Source organism: Clarias gariepinus, chromosome 10 (assembly GCF_024256425.1).
Source record: "Clarias gariepinus isolate MV-2021 ecotype Netherlands chromosome 10, CGAR_prim_01v2, whole genome shotgun sequence".
In the NCBI taxonomy this organism is placed as follows: domain Eukaryota; kingdom Metazoa; phylum Chordata; class Actinopteri; order Siluriformes; family Clariidae; genus Clarias; species Clarias gariepinus.
In genome coordinates, this window is record NC_071109.1 from 11247729 (window position 1) to 11267020 (window position 19292).

General features: G+C 38.1%; 1 protein-coding gene across 2 annotated transcripts in view; it reads right to left on the reverse strand.

Annotated features, from left to right (window-relative positions):
* Positions 1–16087: 16087 nt before the first annotated feature.
* nlgn3a (neuroligin 3a) overlaps positions 16088–19292 on the reverse strand; it is a 188342-nt gene continuing 185137 nt past the window's right edge. For both annotated transcript variants that reach the window (XM_053506451.1, XM_053506450.1), the window contains one exon: positions 16088–18078. In XM_053506451.1, the coding sequence (XP_053362426.1) occupies positions 17232–18078 (847 nt within the window). In that variant the 3' untranslated portion in view covers positions 16088–17231. The remainder of the gene's footprint in view (positions 18079–19292) is intronic.

The window sequence follows — 19292 nt, forward strand, 5'->3', positions numbered from 1 at the left end:
CCTTAATGTCTTTTAGCTTTCCCAGAGCTCTAATGACCCTCCGTATGGGATTTTTCCTGATGCCTTTTGACCAGGTTGACTAGTTCTGTTTACAATGCTGTGAAAGTAGGGCCAGGCAAGTTTGGACAGCATTTTTTACTCAACTAATGAAATCATAATTTAAAAGATTTTGTATTCACTCGGGTTATCTTTGTGTAATATTAAAATTTGTTTCATGATCTGATTTAAGTGTGACAAACATGCCAAAAAATAAACAAATCAGGAAGGGGAAAAAACTTTTCCACTGCACTGTATTCTAAATAAATTTTGACCTGGGCAATAAGTTATTAGCTGTGTTACGTGTCTTTACAACACCCCAACAGCAGCAGGTCTTACTAAAGGAATGAGATCTAGTAACTTCCTTTTTACTGTGAGAATAGACAGGGTGACCCTCTCAGCCTATTGCTTTTTGATATCTCTGTAGAGCCATTGGCCCAGGCAGTAAGGCAGAATGTTGTAATATCCAGTATTTTCATTGGAGAAAGGGAACATAAAACTCCCCTTTATGTGGGTGGCCAAAAATCTTTCTTCTCCATTTGACCAATGCCATCTCATCATTTAACAATTTTTTCAGGTTACAAAATAAATTTTTGGCCCATCTCTGGTTCTGTACACTTGGGAGTACACATAAGAACTAAATATAGCAAAATGTTTGGGGCCAACTACCGACCTCTTTTAGATACCATAAAAGCAGACTGCCCTTCTAAAAGCAGACACGCCTGTCTACCCTAGCTACTTTATCTTCTGCAAATGATTCTTATTTTACCATCTAAAAAGGTTATAAAACTGCTTGAAGTCATGTGGAGTTCCTTTATTTGGCGTAAAAGGAAGCCCGGTCTAAAGATGGCAGAACTCCAAATGGCTGGGTCTGATGCGGGGTTTAGATGTTCCAAATGTGAGTTATATCAATTGGCTGCTCATTTTTGGGTGATGGCAGATTGTCTCAAATCTGCCCCTGCTTAAGTTTGGTTCAATATTGAATCCTTCCACTTTATGAAACTTGCTGTTTGTGAAAAACTGTAATGGATTTCTGAACTATCCTTATCACATTAAGCATGGTCAGAGCTTTAAGATCTAGCTTGGAGCGTCTGTTCATTTAACATCTCTGCTAATTCCTTTCCTAAATAATCTAGATTTCTGATAGGCTGCCAAGAATGTAGCTTTAAAGTATGGTACATCAAGTGGTTAACAAAGCTAGGAAATTTATTTGAGACATACTGTATATTAGACCTTGCTGTCCTTCCAGATGTTACAGGAGCAAAGGAAGAATTTTTCAGATACTGTACTTGCAAATTTGTCTTTTTCTTACTAAGACACAACATTAGCAATCTTATGTAGGAAGGGCTTTGTGTTTACAAGTATCTAAAGATAGACTAACCAAGTCTATTTTCTAATTCTTATATTTTTTATTTTCCAAATCTTTACACTCCTCCCATAATTCTAAAAAAGTGTGGGAGAGAGACCTGGACTTCGCAATTGATGGCCCTGACTGTCAGAAAGTGTACAGTCAGGGCTAGCTCAGTGGTTAAGGCGTTGGCCAACGGTTCAGAAGGTCCCACTTCAGACTTTACGACCACCAAGTTGCCACTGTTGGGCCCTTGCTCTAAATCCAAACTACAATGATACTGGTCTAATATTGAGGATGATCTGGATGTAATTTTTTAAGTTTTGATTGCGTATGCTCCTATGTGCCTATTTCTCCTATGTTCCTAGGTCTTCTAGGCACTCAATATCAAGCATTTTAATTTATTATTTATTATTTTAATTTATACATCTTTTGTAACTAGGAAAGAACGTTTTGTTGTTTTGAACTGAACATGTTGCTCAAATAAAAAAACTCCTGACAGAATCTCATAATGGACATCATCTCCTAATAATATGTTTATTGTATGATTTATTCCTCTGACACTTTTTATAACATATCCTAATTTTAAATATATTGGACGTACACTGTCATCTTCGATAATACAAGGGTTTCCTAATCATTTTTCAGTCATCTTTTTTCTATACCGCTTATCATGTACAGGGTCATGGGGGACCCGGAGCCAATCCAAGGAGACTTTGGGCACAAGGACAGGGTGCCAATCCATTGCACAGCACACACATGCACACACAGACACAAACACTGTGGACAATTTGGGAATGTCAAATATTCATAGGGAACCCATGCAAACTCCACACACCACGCACACAGACCCACTGAAATCAAACTCTCCACCCTGGAGGTACTGTACCGATGCCACAGCGTGTGATTTTTGTAATGTTTTCACTGAAAAATGTTTTTTTTCCTTGGATACATTTATATTCATATGTTTTCTTCTTATACAGTATGGCCTTTTTCTGCTGTGGAGAGTAGTTATTGTTTGGGGTTGAGATAATGCCTAGCATCTCTGTCTGTGTCTTCTTCTGTGTGTGTCATCGTCCCTTATGTGACCCTGGCTGTGAAGACCCAGCAGAAGTTTTTTTTGTGATTCAATATTTTCTTTATGAAATCATATGCAGAATGTGGTGTGTTTTTACAGACAGGGTCACATATGGTCATGTTATGTCTGAAATGTTTCGTTCATTTGTTAAGTTTGTTCAGGGCAAATCCAATATATATATACATAATTTAATATGTGAATTTAAATAATTAAAATTTCAGAATGAATTTAAACAACAGGGTTTCCTGCAAATGAGCAGTGTCTGAGACCCTGGAAGCATATTAGCAACCCTGGACTAGGTTATCAGAAACCAATTATACAAATAATGTATGCCAAATCAATACAATGAAAAGATATAAAGGTATTTTACAGCTTAATATCCATTTTGCATGAGTGGGATAGACTGTGAGTCTAAAGTTTAATTGGACACATGCTCAAAGATGTCACTTTGTTGTTCAATCGCACTTTGTTGTTGGGTTAAATATATTTGCTGATAAATTGTTTCAGTTATAGATTACTCTCGTTTGATGAGGACTTGTACACAAAAGAAGCTATTTAGTTAGCATTACTTTTACTTGAGTCAGTCAGTATACTTTTTTTCACCAGGGCTAATAATCCTGTTAGTGATCTCAATATGCAAACTGGCAGCATTACCTTTTAAAGCTAAGACATCAGTCAATCATTTAATGTTGTTTAACTAAATGCTTGACACACTTCATCCATCCATTCATCCATCTTCAGGGACCTCTTTATCCTGATTCATCGGATGCCGCTCCTGGTAAAGCGCTCATGCTGCATGGTCTGCTTGTTTGTTAACATTGTGTTCAGGGTGTTTGCTCCAACCAGCCTCCTTGGGGAAATGATGTTGACTGCTGCAATTAAATCCTGCTTGAACAGGATTCTGCATCCCAAATATGCAGACAGGATACAATAAAGGGTGACGTGACAATGTGTGCGTGATCAGCAACTTCCTTTTAAGGTCTGTTGGAGTGGAAGTGCTCCAACTGGGAAGTCCATTTTTTTAGTACAAAGCAAAACTGATTGTATTGTATATGGAAGTTTGAAAGCAGGGACTTTCTGTGCTCAGTTTCTTAACGTTATCCACTTTCACATTGCCTTTTCTAAAAAAAAAAAAGAATTCTCGGTTGTGTTCAGGTGCCACAGAGACTAAAAAACAACAACCCTGCAGATGTAAAACACTTCACATCTGCAGGTTGTCTGTTTTTTGCCAAAAGGTCACAGTGTCACAGTATAGGGGAAAGTCTGCAGGGGCTGCCGGTTGTTTTTCGTCATAAAAAGACCCTAACAATTCATATTAGAATTCACACCCTGTTCCTTTATGCCTTACCATTGCAAATACATTCTTAGGCAAAAGAAATTAAAATAAATAAATTAAAAAATGGAGCTTTTTCAAATGATTGGCTAATTAAAATGACATAAATATGGTCTAATTACAGCACCGGGTATCCCTGAAAGGGTTTCTTAAAATCCAGGAGATGATGAGAGGATGTACATTTAGTGGGTCCATATTATTAATAATGTAATTAATCTAGCAGTGATTTTCTTCCCTTCATGCCCACTAATTAGAGTAATTAATTAGTGGGCAAGCTAATAAGCGAGCTATGATAACTAAGTGTGCTATGTCTTTAAACTGGCTAATTAGGGTAGTTAGCTGTGGTATCAAAGCTGACTAAGGCAGTACTAACATGGCTAATTGAATTATTCAGTCCAACCAAACCACTTGGGTTGCCAGCTCAATGCCTGATTGTATCTGACCACTTGAGGCTGAAGGACCTTACTCAAGGGTCCAACAGTGGTGTCGGGGCTCAAACCGGCGATCTCCTGATGAGCAGCCCAACACCTAAACCACTGTACTGTACATTATCCAATATGGAAGCATTTTTTTCTGGTGCTGTCTCATTTATTTTTTTATAACAGTTTAAACCTGGTCAGGGTTTTGGTGGATCCTGGGAAAACAGGGCAAGAGGGATTACACCTTTTGTTGGATGCCAGTCTATCACAGAGTGCCATACACATTTATATTTGGGGCACGTCAAGTCACCAGTCCATCCATCTATTCTCTACGGCTCTTGTCCTGTATACTGTAGGGTCACAGGGAGGTCTGGAGCTTATCCCAGGGAACCAAGGGCACAAGGTGAGGGGGCCAACCCATTGCACGGCACTAAGGGGAAATTAGAAATCACTCTATGATGCATGACTTTGGATTGTTTGAGGAACTCAGCATGCCCAGAGAAAGCCACCAAGCATGTGAAAAACAGGCACACAGACCGCATGTGACAACCCAGAGGCAAAAGTGCTAACCATTACATTTACATTTATGGCATTTGTCAGATGCCATATTCAGAGCTCCTTACATTAATCTCATTGTAAATCTGTGCATTTTAGGGTTAAGGGAGTGGCTACAGCTTGGTGGTGCTAGAGATCAAACCTGTGTCTATGATCAGTGGTCAACATCTAGACCACTGAGCTACCCCTGTCCACTAGGTTGTTGTGTTGTGTAGGATAAATTTATAATAAATAAGCCAATGACTATAGTAAGCCCCCAGTATAATCATCTATCCGGAGGCCTTGTCTAATAAAGGAAGCTATTTTTAAGACTCAAAAAAAAAAGAAAGGCTTTCATGTTCATTGACCTCATTAAAAATGAATCGTTACCTTATCTTTGATGTATACATTAAAGACCCAGCTCCCCTGTGCTCTGACATTAATATGATATGACACTAGTAAGTGCTGAAAGAGACAAGTGCACCTTCAAGGTTAACAAAAGGGCAGTGGCCCTAGAGATAGAGGAAACTGAAAGAAAACCCGCACAACTAGGGAAAAAAAAGAAAGATTCTGACTCTAACTATTGCGCTACTTTTTTTCTACTGCCATCTCATGGTCAACTGTCATTGATACAGCTTTTCAGAAATACTCTCGGACAGAGTGGAGAGCCAGTTCTCCAGATGGAGTAAGACAAGCCATGCATAATGGCAGTGTAGTATTATGTGGTCAATACTTTGTAATCCTCATTATTACCAACGGGGATGGTTTCACACATTCACTGTAACACTTGACAAGGCAATAATCAGTGGCTTATAAAATAGCAAGTCTGTGTCAGCAAACAAAGGTAGGCTCCCATAATAGGATAATACTGATGGAAATGGGCGGACGCATGTTAGCAATTACCCGACAATGGCCATCCTTTCGACACAGGACAGACAGTCTGTAACTATACAGCCATCTTGTGTACCTCCGCATCTCAAGGGAGACTCTCGAAGATCTGCAAATAGTATAAGGATGAATGTTCTTAGACAAGACTATATATTTGCAGCAATGAGAACTATGCTATCTTCATCTCATTCACATATAGCAAAAAATATAGATCATCCAGCTCCCTACAGAGAGAAGAGCTTTCGTGGGTTTTTATTGGGATCTTTAGTTTTACTTTTCTCTAAGTGAACAGATAGGGGTAGACTTAGTTTCTAAAATGTCTGTTCATCAATAAAAAAAGTTCTCCACTCCCGAAAGGTGCAAATGGTTCAGTTTGCCTGCACACAGATAAAATGCTTTCTTAGTTTAAATAGCAGATGATACATGAGCCCATGGACAATCATCCATCAACACCCCTCCCATGCACAAAATGCAACATAAATAAGGGAAACGGGGAACATATTAACTCCAATGGCTTTAAAGAAAATTCATATATACAGTACATACTGTATACAGTAAACAGACATTTGTGCTACAGTACAGTACAGTACATCTATACTATCATTTTACCATCTTTGACAGGTTGTGCTAGGTTTTACAATTATTGTGCCCTGCAGCATAAAAGGCAATGATATTATAGAATGCATTTAGTCTTCCTTTACGACGCAGTAGCTGCATCTGGGTCATTACCTACAGTAGGTAAGGTTAATGCGATTTAGCTGTGTCATTAGCTTTCCTAGCTTTATGGCATGCCTGCAGTTAGACCTCTTTAATGTGCACAATGTGGCACATGCAATTAGTGTATATCTCCGCTTGGTGCCTGATAGGCTATTCAAGGTGGAACGTGGCCTTGTGAATGCAAAGCCACAGCTAATTATCTTTAAGAGAAAGATTGGAAGTTGATGAGAGACTCCAGGGAATTGGCTGAGAAGGAAGAGAGAGAAAGAGAAAGTGAGAGAGAGCAAGCAAGCTCTGCATGCTTGTTAGATGTTTGTCTCACTCCTTAGGCTTCTTCAGGCCATCCATCACCTAGACAGAATCATTACTGTTCCAGTCAATGCAGCAACTGGGCTCAATGTCCCTTAAGGAGCACTGCACCGCGCTACAGCACAATCCAGTCCAAGCAGCTTTGTTATTGTTTTATCATGCAGAAAACGGTCGCGCGCCTAATTAATACCGAAGCACTAGATTTCTTATTGCCTCCTCTTGGCTGCCTAGTGCTAGATTGTCCAAACAAAGTGTCTTTATTATCCATGTCCTCAGGCTGCAAACCCCTCAGGTTGGCCTGCAATACACAGGATGGTTGCATTAAATTTGAAAGCTGGACGCTGGCCTGACACACTCACATAAAATGACCAATGTCACAGGTTTTATACAAGGACAACATTTACCTAAAAGCATTTTTGCAGCATGCTAAAGCAGCAGCAATTTCGGTTTAAACATGTTCTCACTGCATAAAGCGATGAACTAAACACCAGAGTCTGAATCATGCAAATGAAAGTCTATCTTCTCCAGTCTTCAAAATAAAAAACATCACAGATGACTAGGTATTTAATTTTTTTTAATGCATGTTTATGAATGCATTCAGCATATAAATACAAGCTTCCCTTTCTGCTTTCCTGTATACAAACAGACAATATTGGAATCTCTGTGTTTCTAAAAATCTGTCGAGATCTGGAGGAACGGAAAATATACGTAGTTGAAATGCACTCTGTGCTGATTAATTCCTGCACTGGGGGTAATATCTTACTGGAACATAAAAAAGGAACAGTAGAAGATCTGGGAAATGGTATGCAGAGACCTCATTTTTCTTTTTTATTTAATAGGATAGTCTCAAGGAAACCCATGTAGAATGAATAATGAATACTTAACATTTTACGACGACATTGAACACGTAGTATTATCAAGCTTAGTGCAAGTCCTTGTCATATGGTCATATGCCATATATGGAAACCCTGTGAAATCCATATACATGTAAGTATTCAGTAAAAAAAAAAAAAAAAATAATAATAAAAAAAGACAAGCCAAAAAAAACCCTGACACATACAGTGAAATACAGTGCAATCCACAAGTAATTAGACAATACACACTTTCTTTCTTTTCCTTTTTTTAAGTTGTAGCTCTGTAGTGTAATGCAACATATTGATTTTATAGCCATGACTATAAGCATAAACAGCAGCTTTAAATTGTGATTACTTAAATAGATGAGCCATGTAAAAATCACAAACGGTTTTTATACACAGTCTCTGTTTTCAGGGGATAATTGGACAAATTTAATTAATACTCTTGAAAAAACATTGCTATGCTTGGTACTTGTCTGTTAATTCTGCACAGTCAAGAGCTGCCTGTACTCTCTGACCCACAGATATAATCAGACACTGGATAGCTTCATTAGTGGTGTTCTGTCAGGCGTATAATACAGTCATCGGTTTTGTTCCAGAAACATTTTGCCTTCAGTCTTGTCTTAAATAAATATAAACCATCGCATAATCTGTGCTGAATAAAACATTATTTATTCAATATTTTATGTCAGACCAACATCTGGAATTTTATATATATATCTTCATATATATATACAGTATATATACTGTATGAATATGCGATTGTGAATCGTGAACAGCAGTCTAACCAGCTGCCAATAAACTAGCTCACTTTTAAGTAGGATTTCAGTATTTCAGCATTTTATCAGTAGCTAAACAAAATTTAATTATACCTTATGAAGCTGACTTTTATTCGATAATTATACTATCTGGCCAAAAGTTCGTGGACACCTCACTACCACACATATATAATTGGTCTTCTGATACCAAGAAGTTGGAAGTACACAGTTGTATAGAATATCTTTGTATGCTAGTGACATTACAACTTCCTGTCACTGAAAGTTAGTGGCTCAAACATGTTTCAGTATGACAATTTAGCATGGAAAAACTCTGAACCTCAACCAGACTGAACACCTTCAGCAAGATCTGTAACACTGACTCTGCCCAAGGTTTCCTTACTTAAAATCAATACCTGACATCACTAATAAGTGGGGTAAAATGACCATAGCTTCCTAAATCTAGTTGACAACCTAGAAAGCCTAATAGAATAGAGGTTACTATAACAGTTAAAAGGAGCTTAATCTGGATAAAGATGTTCCATAAATACATATGATTGTTATGGCCAGTTGTTCACAACGTTCATCAATATGCAGTACCAGGGTGAGTCAAAAATTATCCATTAATTACTTTGGTTATATTAAAATGTCTGTTGGCCGTGCTGCCTGTTCAATATATCCGTTTCCCCAGTCAGTGCTGTGCAGGTGTGAACAGGTTACATCAGTTCATTTGTAACTGTGGTGCGAGCAAAAATAGATTTTTGTTGTGATTTGCACAAAAGAAGATCAATGATTAATTTTTTGTGATCTGACGGGATACCTGATGCAGATAGAATACACAGAAGTGCATAAACAGAAGCTTTTGGATATCTGCAAACACAATTTGACCAGGTTTCTTAAAAAAGAATCATTACTAGTGACAAGACATGGATTCATCACTACAAGCCTGTGGGTAAGAGTCTGGAACGGGAACATCCTTAATCATGTATGACTGCACAGTATGACTGCAAAACAATTCCTGCTATCCGTTTCACCCAAATGAGCATGGGGTCCCTGTTGAGTTTGGTTCCACTGAAGGTTTCTTCCAATTGCTATCTCAGGGAGTTTTTTCCTGCCATCATCGCTCTCAGCTAGCTCATCAGGGACAATGTGATCATTTTGATTTATACACAGTTTCTCACATTTCATACAGATTTCATCGTTTTCGTTTGATTCTGTAAATCTGCTTTGTGACAAAGAACATTGTTAAAAGTAAAATAGAAACTAAATAGAATTTAATTTAATCGCAGACCGAGAAAAAGTTCAACAGTCAACCATCAGCTGGAAAATTGATGCTTATAGTTTTTTGGGGGGTTTTCATGGGCCAGTATGAGAGCATTAACAAGAAAAAGCTCCAACAATTAAACATTGAGAAGCTTAAAGAGGGGCTGAAGCCTAAACTTAAGCGTAACACAGAGGACTGCTAACCAAGGCCGTTATGATCTTGTATTACAATGCACGCCCGCACACTTCTGTCACTCTGCAAAAACTTTGTTTTAAGGTGTTAAAGCATCCTCCCTATAGCACTGATCTTGCCTTATTGGACTGTCACCTGTTTGGTCCCCTAAAAGTGAAGACAGCAGTGCTATTGTGGCTCGCAGCTCAACCTAAAACATTATTATTATTATTATTATTTTTTATAAGGGAATAAGAAACCTTGTTGACAGATGGACAATGTGTATTGAAAAGCAAGGAGGTATATTAATAAAAAAAATATTTATGTCTTTTGTAAAAAATAATTTAGGGTGGATTTAGATATTCTTTGTGCTGCAGTATCTGAGATGGGGTTTCGGTATTGCCTAGAGAACTGACTTGAAACCCAAGCGAACAACTTTAAACCTGAAAAACCCTGGGATAGAAAATACATTCTGAAAGAGCAGGAAGTGTTGTCTTTTCTGTCAAATATAATATCATGTAATATAAAAGAAAGAGACTTTAAAAATTAAAAATAAAAAGAATAATAGGATGAAATATGAATGAGAAGACAGCAGATACTGAAGGTATCTAGCATATCTTATTGTTTTGCATTTTATTTTGTGCCAATAGACAATAGTGATAATGAAGCCACAAGAAACTAAATTCAGATTATGAGATTGTAATATTTGCTTGGAATTTAATCATGCTTAAAATTGTCTATTTCGCTGTTTTTAAATTAATGAAATATTTCCAGCAGTTACATCTTAGGTCCGAAAAATTATGCATGCAATTCCTGTATTAGATCCTCACTAAGCATATTAGGTACAACACATGGTAAAGCTTGAACATAATGGCTGGATAATTACACTTAATAATTTTACGGCTGTTTTACCTTGACCTGAAATAGCTTCTGTTTAGCATTCATTCAACTTGATCAAGTGACAGTAAGAATCATGCTAATTTATTGTCTGTGGGGACCTTTTCATACTACATATTAGGGATGGGAATCGTCAGGGGCCAACTGATCCAATATTCCGATACTCAGTTGTCGAATCAATTTGTATTGCACTTTTGTTAGTATAACGATTTCAAAATATCTCAATTCTATTTTTTTTTTTTTTGCTTCCAAATTTCATTATAATCCTAAATAAACTTAGCAAATAATTTGCTCTTGCCACACAGGAAGCTGTTCTGCCTGCTATGTGAATAGTTTAATGCACCACCTACTGGATTACAGAGGAACTGCAACACAAATGTAATATAAAGGATTATGTCACACAAATTTCAAATAAAAAATTAAATAAAAAAATATTTTAGAGTGATAAATATATTGCAAGAACTGTGATCTGTAACTGAAATGATTTCCCCCATCTCTACTACAGTACTTAATATCCCTACTACAATAGCTATCCATGTGCCAACTTTAAATTAAACTCGGTTCCAAGTGAATGCTTGTATAAAATAAACTCTCTCCATTGTCTTCAAGAAGGTTTATAACAATTATTGATACAAGAAAACATTTTGAGGTAGGTTTTTTACTAATTTGCTAAGATTAGCTGGCTAACTGTTTTCTTTGCTTATGGCAGGTTAGCCTAGCATTGATTCGAGTGGCTAATGTACAGTGGCTAGCAAGTCAAATTCTAGCTAAAGGTAAAAATCATTTATTTGCCTGAACTTTACTTTATATTAATTCATAAGCACCTACTTTATTGCTAGTCATTCTTATGACCAGCTAAGTTACAAAACAATTCTTTTTGCAGGAAAAAAGAAATCTGTATAATAAAAAAAAAAAAAAGTTTCACCATTTTTCCATCACAATACTTTTTAATACTTGAGTACATTTAAAAATAGCAATGTTTTATTTTGTTGGCTGGATAATTTCTTCTTTAATTTTGACACATGCACAAATCAGAGATTATAAACTTTGAGCATTAAAAAAATGTACTTTTACTTTACTGAAACAAGTTGTGCCCTAGGTTCAGTGATAATGTAGCCTGGAGTTAGCGATGCAGCTGGACATGGCGGACATGTATAATAGTAATGTATTCATAGATTCATAGACTGCTAATGTAAATACAGTGCTGTGAAAAATTCTAAAAAAGAAGAGTGAGCAAAATTCCTCTTCACATAGGGCCATGTAGGTTTGGACAGCTTTTTTCCCTTAATTAATGAAATGACTTATCTTTGTGTATTATTGAATATTAAAATTTGTTTGATTGCAATTATTCAAATGTGACAAATATACAGAAAAAAATCAGGAAGAGGCAAATATTTTTCATAGCACTGTATGTTTCCAGGTCATCGACAGTACATTAACATATTAATAAAATTAAGAGTCCATATGAGGGTAGTACTATAATAAGAAAAATGTGTGTATTTAGGAGTGAGGGGTGGATGTTAGCATAAACCCACTCTATGTTTCACTTTATAAAACTTGTAGTATATTAGAAGTGTTTATTTGATTAACATTTCTCATTGTAAGCACTAGACCTCACAGTTTGGCCCATGAGCTCATATTTCCTTATTATATTCCAGAGTGTCTGATCATCATAATTAATTTGGCATTTACCCAGCCACCTTCCTTTCATCATTTCTTAAAAACAGGATGAAGCGATTCTGAGACAATAAATAGTAAATTACATGATCAAGTGGATTGGCAACAGTGTATTGCACAAAAAAATGACTATTACACATAAATGCACATAACTGCAACATAACGATGAGAACAACTTTAGTCTCTTCTTAACCAAACCACTGTACACTTAAAAAAACAGAAGCACTAACAAATGATGGGGCTTTGATTTTAAAATGGTACAGAATTTGCTACATAGATTAGTAGAGTAGAAAATATCATGTCACTTCAATCAGTTCTCGAGCGTCTGGTCATTAATCTGGCTAAAACAAGGCAGAATTCATGTTAATGCTGGGTGGCCAAAGTCACGCAAAACAAAGAAAATGGAGGTAAAAACGAACAGCTCGGTAATGAAACAGAGTGTTTTGTCAAAGACAGAGAGGAAATTGTTTCGTTATAGCTTTGAGAGCATGCCAGTGCAATTGCCTTGACAACAATCATGCTAGAAAAACATCCAGTTTCGCAGTTTTGCCTGGTCCTCCAGGGTAGCACAGGGAGCCACAGCTCACAATGTGGGGATTAGATGCTTCATCGAATTTGCTCAAACCCTTCTCGATCAAACCTTTAGGCGAGCTGCCACTGCCTAGAGCTAAGTGAGGTGTCCTGGACTCCTCAGAGACAAGTGTCATGGCCTACCCAAATTTCTCTTTCCCTCTCGCTCTGTCTCTACTCTCTTCCTCCCTACTCCTGTGCAGAATGAAAGCTGCGAGCGGAGCTGCGATCCAGGGTTTCATATGAAATTGGTGATGCTCCTCGTGTCACTACATTTGCTTTACAACAATATACACCAGCGCAAATAAATAGATCCAGTGACACCCACTCGCACTGTTGCTGTACGGAGTGCAATAACTCATGTGTGCAAACAGGTCATTGGATCAGCAGGGAGCTGTATGAATAGAGTGTGCTACAGTATGCAGCAGGGAGTAGCACTGGCAGACGTTGTGAAGCTTAATGTGGCTATTACAGACGGTATCTAAAAATAAGCATAGCTTCAATGACTTACCGGTTATTTTAAACAAACGATCCTGAACGAAAGACTAAAATTATTAACCAACCAATTACGGATAAACATATGTTAAAAGTAATGCATAATCAGCAATTCAGTTTCTGCTGTTCAGCGGGGATCCTCACTGTTCTAGTGCTTCAGCTCTGTATTTAATTCCAAAGACGATCACGCAGAGTATGATATCGATTCTAAGAAGTATTCGACCTTCTGCTCTGACCAACTGCTGTTTGCTTGAAGGGATTCGAATGAGACAAATCATCTAATCCCCATGTTGTGAGGACCCTGAAGGAGAGCTACATTCTAATTGGCCACCTGCCACGACTCGGTTGGTCAAAAGAAATGATGCCGAAGTTTTGTGGACTTTCTACAAACTTCCTGTTCATTAAAAGAATTTTAACAGTCTGAGTAATAAATCTCGCTCTCTAATCTATAATCCTTAATCTAGGCACCTCCTGGAAGAGGGTTGAGTTGTTTTATCGTTGGAGTTTCACTGATTTACTGACCAACTACTAGATTTTTTTTTCACAGTTGTTTTTTTTTTCTCTTTTTGCTGCAGTCTCCAGCTCGAAGTTTGCCAGTATTTATTAATATCTCAGCAGTTTTGAGTTATTAATGTACATTATAGCTAAAAAGTTAAATAAAAGTAATCTGGAACACAGAGAGAGCACAGAATAGAGACAGTGATACTGTACTTGCTGGAGAGATTGTGAACGTGCTTGCTCTACGTTTGCGGCCAAATGTATTCAATAGTTATTAATAATGAGTATTTAAGAAAAGTGGGAAGTTATTGTGATGAAGCGCACAGGGAAGTTGATTAAAGTACGAGACACAAACACAAATGACAAATGACAGCTTGATTTCGGTAACTCGCTCTGCAGTTTCCCAGCAGGAACCCTAAAGTTGGATGACGGTTGTCATATGGTTGTAATGACGCTGCAATGTCATCCACCGTCGGGACAACACTGTACTTGGAAGTTTGAATGAGTTTGATAAAATGATGTTGAGATAACTTTGAGTAAATGATCCCAAAACAATATTGCAAATACAACCTCAAAGCACGAGATTTATACCTTTAGGACCTTAACATCTGTTCGCACAACTCAGACCACATTCTTAAGTTTATGACCGGATTTCGATTTCTAACCAATGATCGAGAGGGACACAAAATTTTCCATGCACAGAGTTTATATCTCATGATACATCTCTTAGAGTTGTAATGTTACCTTTCTCTTTCAAATTCCTTAAACAGTAATATTGCCTCGTGCATTATAGCTCACAAAATACTTAAGTGTAATACTTAGGCGTTTGCACAGCATCCAAACCACATAACATCCACTTTCACAGAACAGATCTCAGACATTTAATGTTTTTCTTTTAAATTATTATAATTTTTTGCTTTCTGATCTACTTCCAGCACTGGCCTCTGGCCTTAGTGGCTTGGTTCAATGCAGGAAGGGGTCAATCCCAAACCAATGCCCGAAAACCTAGCCACTGGAAGTGCCACGTCCTAAGATAGAAGGGTTACATCAGGAAGTGCATCCTGCAAAAAACAAACAAACAAACAAACAAACAAAAAAAGTCCCAAGTGCCAAGTTGTATGTGGATATGACGGTCAGCCAAGTTGTATGTGGATATGACGGTCAGCGCTGGCAACTCCCTAACAAGAGCAGCTGAAAGAAGAAGAACAACAACATGTTCTCCTGTGGCTATAGAGACTGGAGTTCAAGTCAGGTCATTAGCTTAGTTGCAGAAAGACAAAAAACAAAACTATCAGCATTACATAGATGCATTTCAGTTGAGAGAAGTCGTATTTGCAACACTGGATTGAAGTTAGCCGTTCAACCATATCCTAACATCATGTAGTTAGTCAATGTTGGTCTCATGTCATTTCATCAAAGTAATTCATACTTTTAAAAGCAACCTAGTACAAATGGTGCCCCAACATTCACAATGGTGCCAAATTAACAGCGCCAACGTTCCAAAAACCACAAAACAACGCTTTGACAACCGAAAATTCCTGCTGGGTTAATACTGTGTTTATCCTGCATCATCGTGAATGACTATCAATAAGCTCGAATTAGTAAACAGCACTGACTTAAACATGTGCACCTAATAGAGATTCCTGTCTCTGGACCACTGACTTTGGACCTTTCTTTTTTTCCTTTCATCTTTTTCAGCTGCCGTAGCTTTCACTATGCTTTCCTTTCGGTTTAGTACGAGAGGGAGAACAGCATTTGACGGTATAAACAGGTTGTTTTGACAGTTTGAACGGAAACTAACACGACCTGACGCAATGAAACTGAGCAGAATAAATCAGAAGAAGCCTGGATGAGAAATAATGTGTTTTTGCAACATGTCTTCTCCAGTTTTATGATTTAATTTGGCACATGGCACAATCAGCATGTATACATCTGGTATACATAAATAAATATTAAATATAATTATACATAAATATACATATAGAGCTGTTAAAAAGACAACTGGTGTGGCATGGGATTACGGTGTTGAGAATTCGACTAGTACAAACGCTAATCGCTCGCCGTCTTTCTGGATACTGATGCTTCTAGAAGTAGTCTAGTAGTAATGGTCATTACAACGTTAAGATCAATGGGAGTATAATCTTCCTAAAAGCCCTATACATATATATATGTATGCCCATATTTATATATATATACTGTATATATTTATCTATATATTTAAAGAAATACAGGTCTACACTGAACTAGTGTTATTCAGTGTAAACAGGCCACCATGTCCTGCTGGGAGGAACCTTACAAAGTCAGTGGAATCATGTCAGTTAGTTCAGTTGAATATTAAGCTATTTTTTTTTCTTTTACATGTAAAATAATATATTTATTTTTGTAATTCTTAAGCAAAATTAGACATATATAACTTTTTTCGAAAAGAACAAAAAGTGCTATTTTGCAGAGGCGCAGCTCAAACACTACTGGTGAAAATCATCAACATGGTAAAGAAGCCCTCCATGTCCCACCCCAAAGACACAATGTTCAACAAAAATAGGGTAAATGTACACACATCATACACACGCACAAGCACACTCACGCGAGCACGCGGGCACGCACGCACACAAACAGACGCGCAGTCGTGTGTAAGTGTGCATTTCATGAAGATAGTTCATTTTGTCATAAAATATGCAATTTTCTCTTAACAAAACACTCACAGTAAAGTCTGTATCTTCAGTCTTGTCTCATGACAGAGTCATGATCAGACGAATTATTATTACTCCAAATAAAGGAAAAAAAACAAACAAAAGATAAAACCATATATGAGTATATTCAACTGAAAAAGCTGGTCTGGATTGCCTCAGGTCTCTAAACATTTCCAATGTGTCGCTATCTTATCATTTTTTTGCACAAATCCGATCGTTCAGGCGAAATAAGTTCCAGGCACGGTCATGTCACTGAAAGATAAAACAGACAAAACTAAAAATCAAGCTCTCGTGTAAGGCATTGATGAGAAAAAAGAAAAAGCCACACATATTATGCAGATGTCATCTGAGAGTTTGGAAATGTGTTTCCCACGCGAGAACGAAATGGGAAATAAAAAGCACTTTTCTTCATATTTTTTTTTTCATTTAATTATTCAAAAAAAGTGTTGCCAAGATCCTGCCCCGTCTTCTTAAAAAGGTTGTCCCCCCAATTTTTAAAATGATTATTAGAAAAAAATACTGCTCGAATTGCTCGTCCCATCTCGTCCCATGGAGTAGTTCATGACCGAATTGAATCGACATTCACAGAAAGCAACTGCCTGTGACAAAATGTCTTTCTTTCTTTCTCTTTTTTTATTCCTCTTCCATGACTGTGATATTCGTACAAAACTCAATACTCTTCAGCACCCTCCTTAAAGCTATACACGGGTGGTGGAGTGTGAGTGGGCCAGACCGGTTGTGCCAAACCCGGCTGTGAAGGTGTTATATGGGTGCAGGCTGGGCATGGGCACCAGTGAGTTGGGGATCATGGTGATGGTGTTGGGCGTCATGAGAGGGATGTCATCAGGTGAGCGGCGCAGAGTCAGCGTGTAGTCGGGAAGAGCGGTGAGCGGCAGTGACTCTCCACCTGGATTGGCGTCACATTGATTGACTTGCAGCGACGCGATCTCATCCTCAACGTTGGTGCCATTGACGTTGGAATTTGCGTTTGCACGGGGCGGGCTGCCTTGAGGCCGCTGCTCCTGGCGACGCTTGTCCTTGCGGTAATAAAGTGCAGCAAAGGCGAGGACGTTGAGAAAGAGCAGAGAGGCACCCACAGCGATGGTGACGCTCAACTCGGTCGAATAGTCCCGTGCGTTCTCGATAAGCAGTGGCCCAGTCTCGTCGCTATCTGCGCCGTTCCGTCGTTCCGTGCCGCTCTCGCTGTTGTAGGCTGGTGACATGGGTGGCCGCTTGGTGTTAAAAGGCCAGGCCTTGCCATTAGGTCGCTTGGTAGCCAGTGAGTTCTGAGTGGTCTCAGGTGGAGGCACTCGTGTAGTGGTGGAGGTGTAGTGGAACATGTCGTGCAGGTTGTATAAGTGTGGCACCAGATGCTTCCAGAAGGCCACCTTAGTAGCACGGTAGTGGTCACGAACTCGTGGCTTCAACCCGATGTGCAGGTACAGCTGGTCCTGAGGGTTGTATTTGGACCAGGCCACTTCTTCAAAGCGGTTGGCTTTTGTGTGGATGAACTTGGTGTCCTGAGGCACCGGCTTGTTGGGATCTCTGTAAACACACACATCAAATTTATTAGACTATACAGGGTCTATTGAATATATATAACATTTATTAACTTGTGTGTCACACAGCAGTATTTTCTTTAATAAACTTGGACATAAATAAGTAACAACAAAGTTTGAACTCGTCCAACAAAATATTGAGTTTTATTTGGAGCAAATAGGATCCAAAAGCTCCAGGATATATTTCATTCTCTGCACTAAAGTGAACATTAACTTTCTTTTAATGATTAAATACTCCAGAGGATTAATTTTGTGGTCTGTGTGTGAAAATATCTGAGGAAAAAATGTCATGAAATATGAATTTATCTTGTTCTATTACACCCCTTACAAGCCAAGCAGTACCAGTTCATCAGGAAAGGAGGATAGAGCTTTTAGGTTTGGGAGTGCTGCTCGGTTATGCACAACTTGGACAAAAGTATTTGGACAGCATGCCCATACGTATGTGGTTTTCCCAAAGCCTGTTACCATGAAGACGAAAATACACAATTTACGGGAACTACGAGGCTTAAACCTGCCTCCACATGACAATGTTGTTCACATGGAATCATATTTTATTCATATATGACACACATCACAGACATGTGAAATGCATGATCTTTTTCTGTAAAAGGGCAAATGAGGGCATTTCTTCATTGGAAAGTCTCATATACAGTCCAACTAGACTACAGATTATAGCAACTATTCAATATTATTCACAGATTCTTAATGTTAGAACTAACTGAACTATCAGCAATTCTACTTTTACCCTCTTTCACTCGATATAATGTTTAGCTGGATACGCAAATGCCACAGTAATTTCAAATAAGCAAAGTGTTCAATCTAGCTACAGATATCATGCTTATACAGAGCACAAAAAGGAAATGTGCAGAAGGTCAATTATTCATACAAAATGATAGGCTGGTCGTTGCAGCCATGCACAAATAGTGTGATTTAAAATACACCAGTCCAATGCAACAAGTGACCATGATGTAGAAACGACCAGTGAAATGAAACATGGTTACTAAACCATACTGCCAAATGATGCAAACTGATTAAGGACTGAACCGTGCGAAATCAAAATTTGATCCCTGGGGGGGGGGACAGTTATACACAAATATTTCTTTTGAAAGAATGCAACCAATGGAAACAGAGAATAAAACTGCCGATTTATTTTGTCTCAGTTTAACGTCTGCGGCACCATCGGCCAGCTGTCTTTCAATT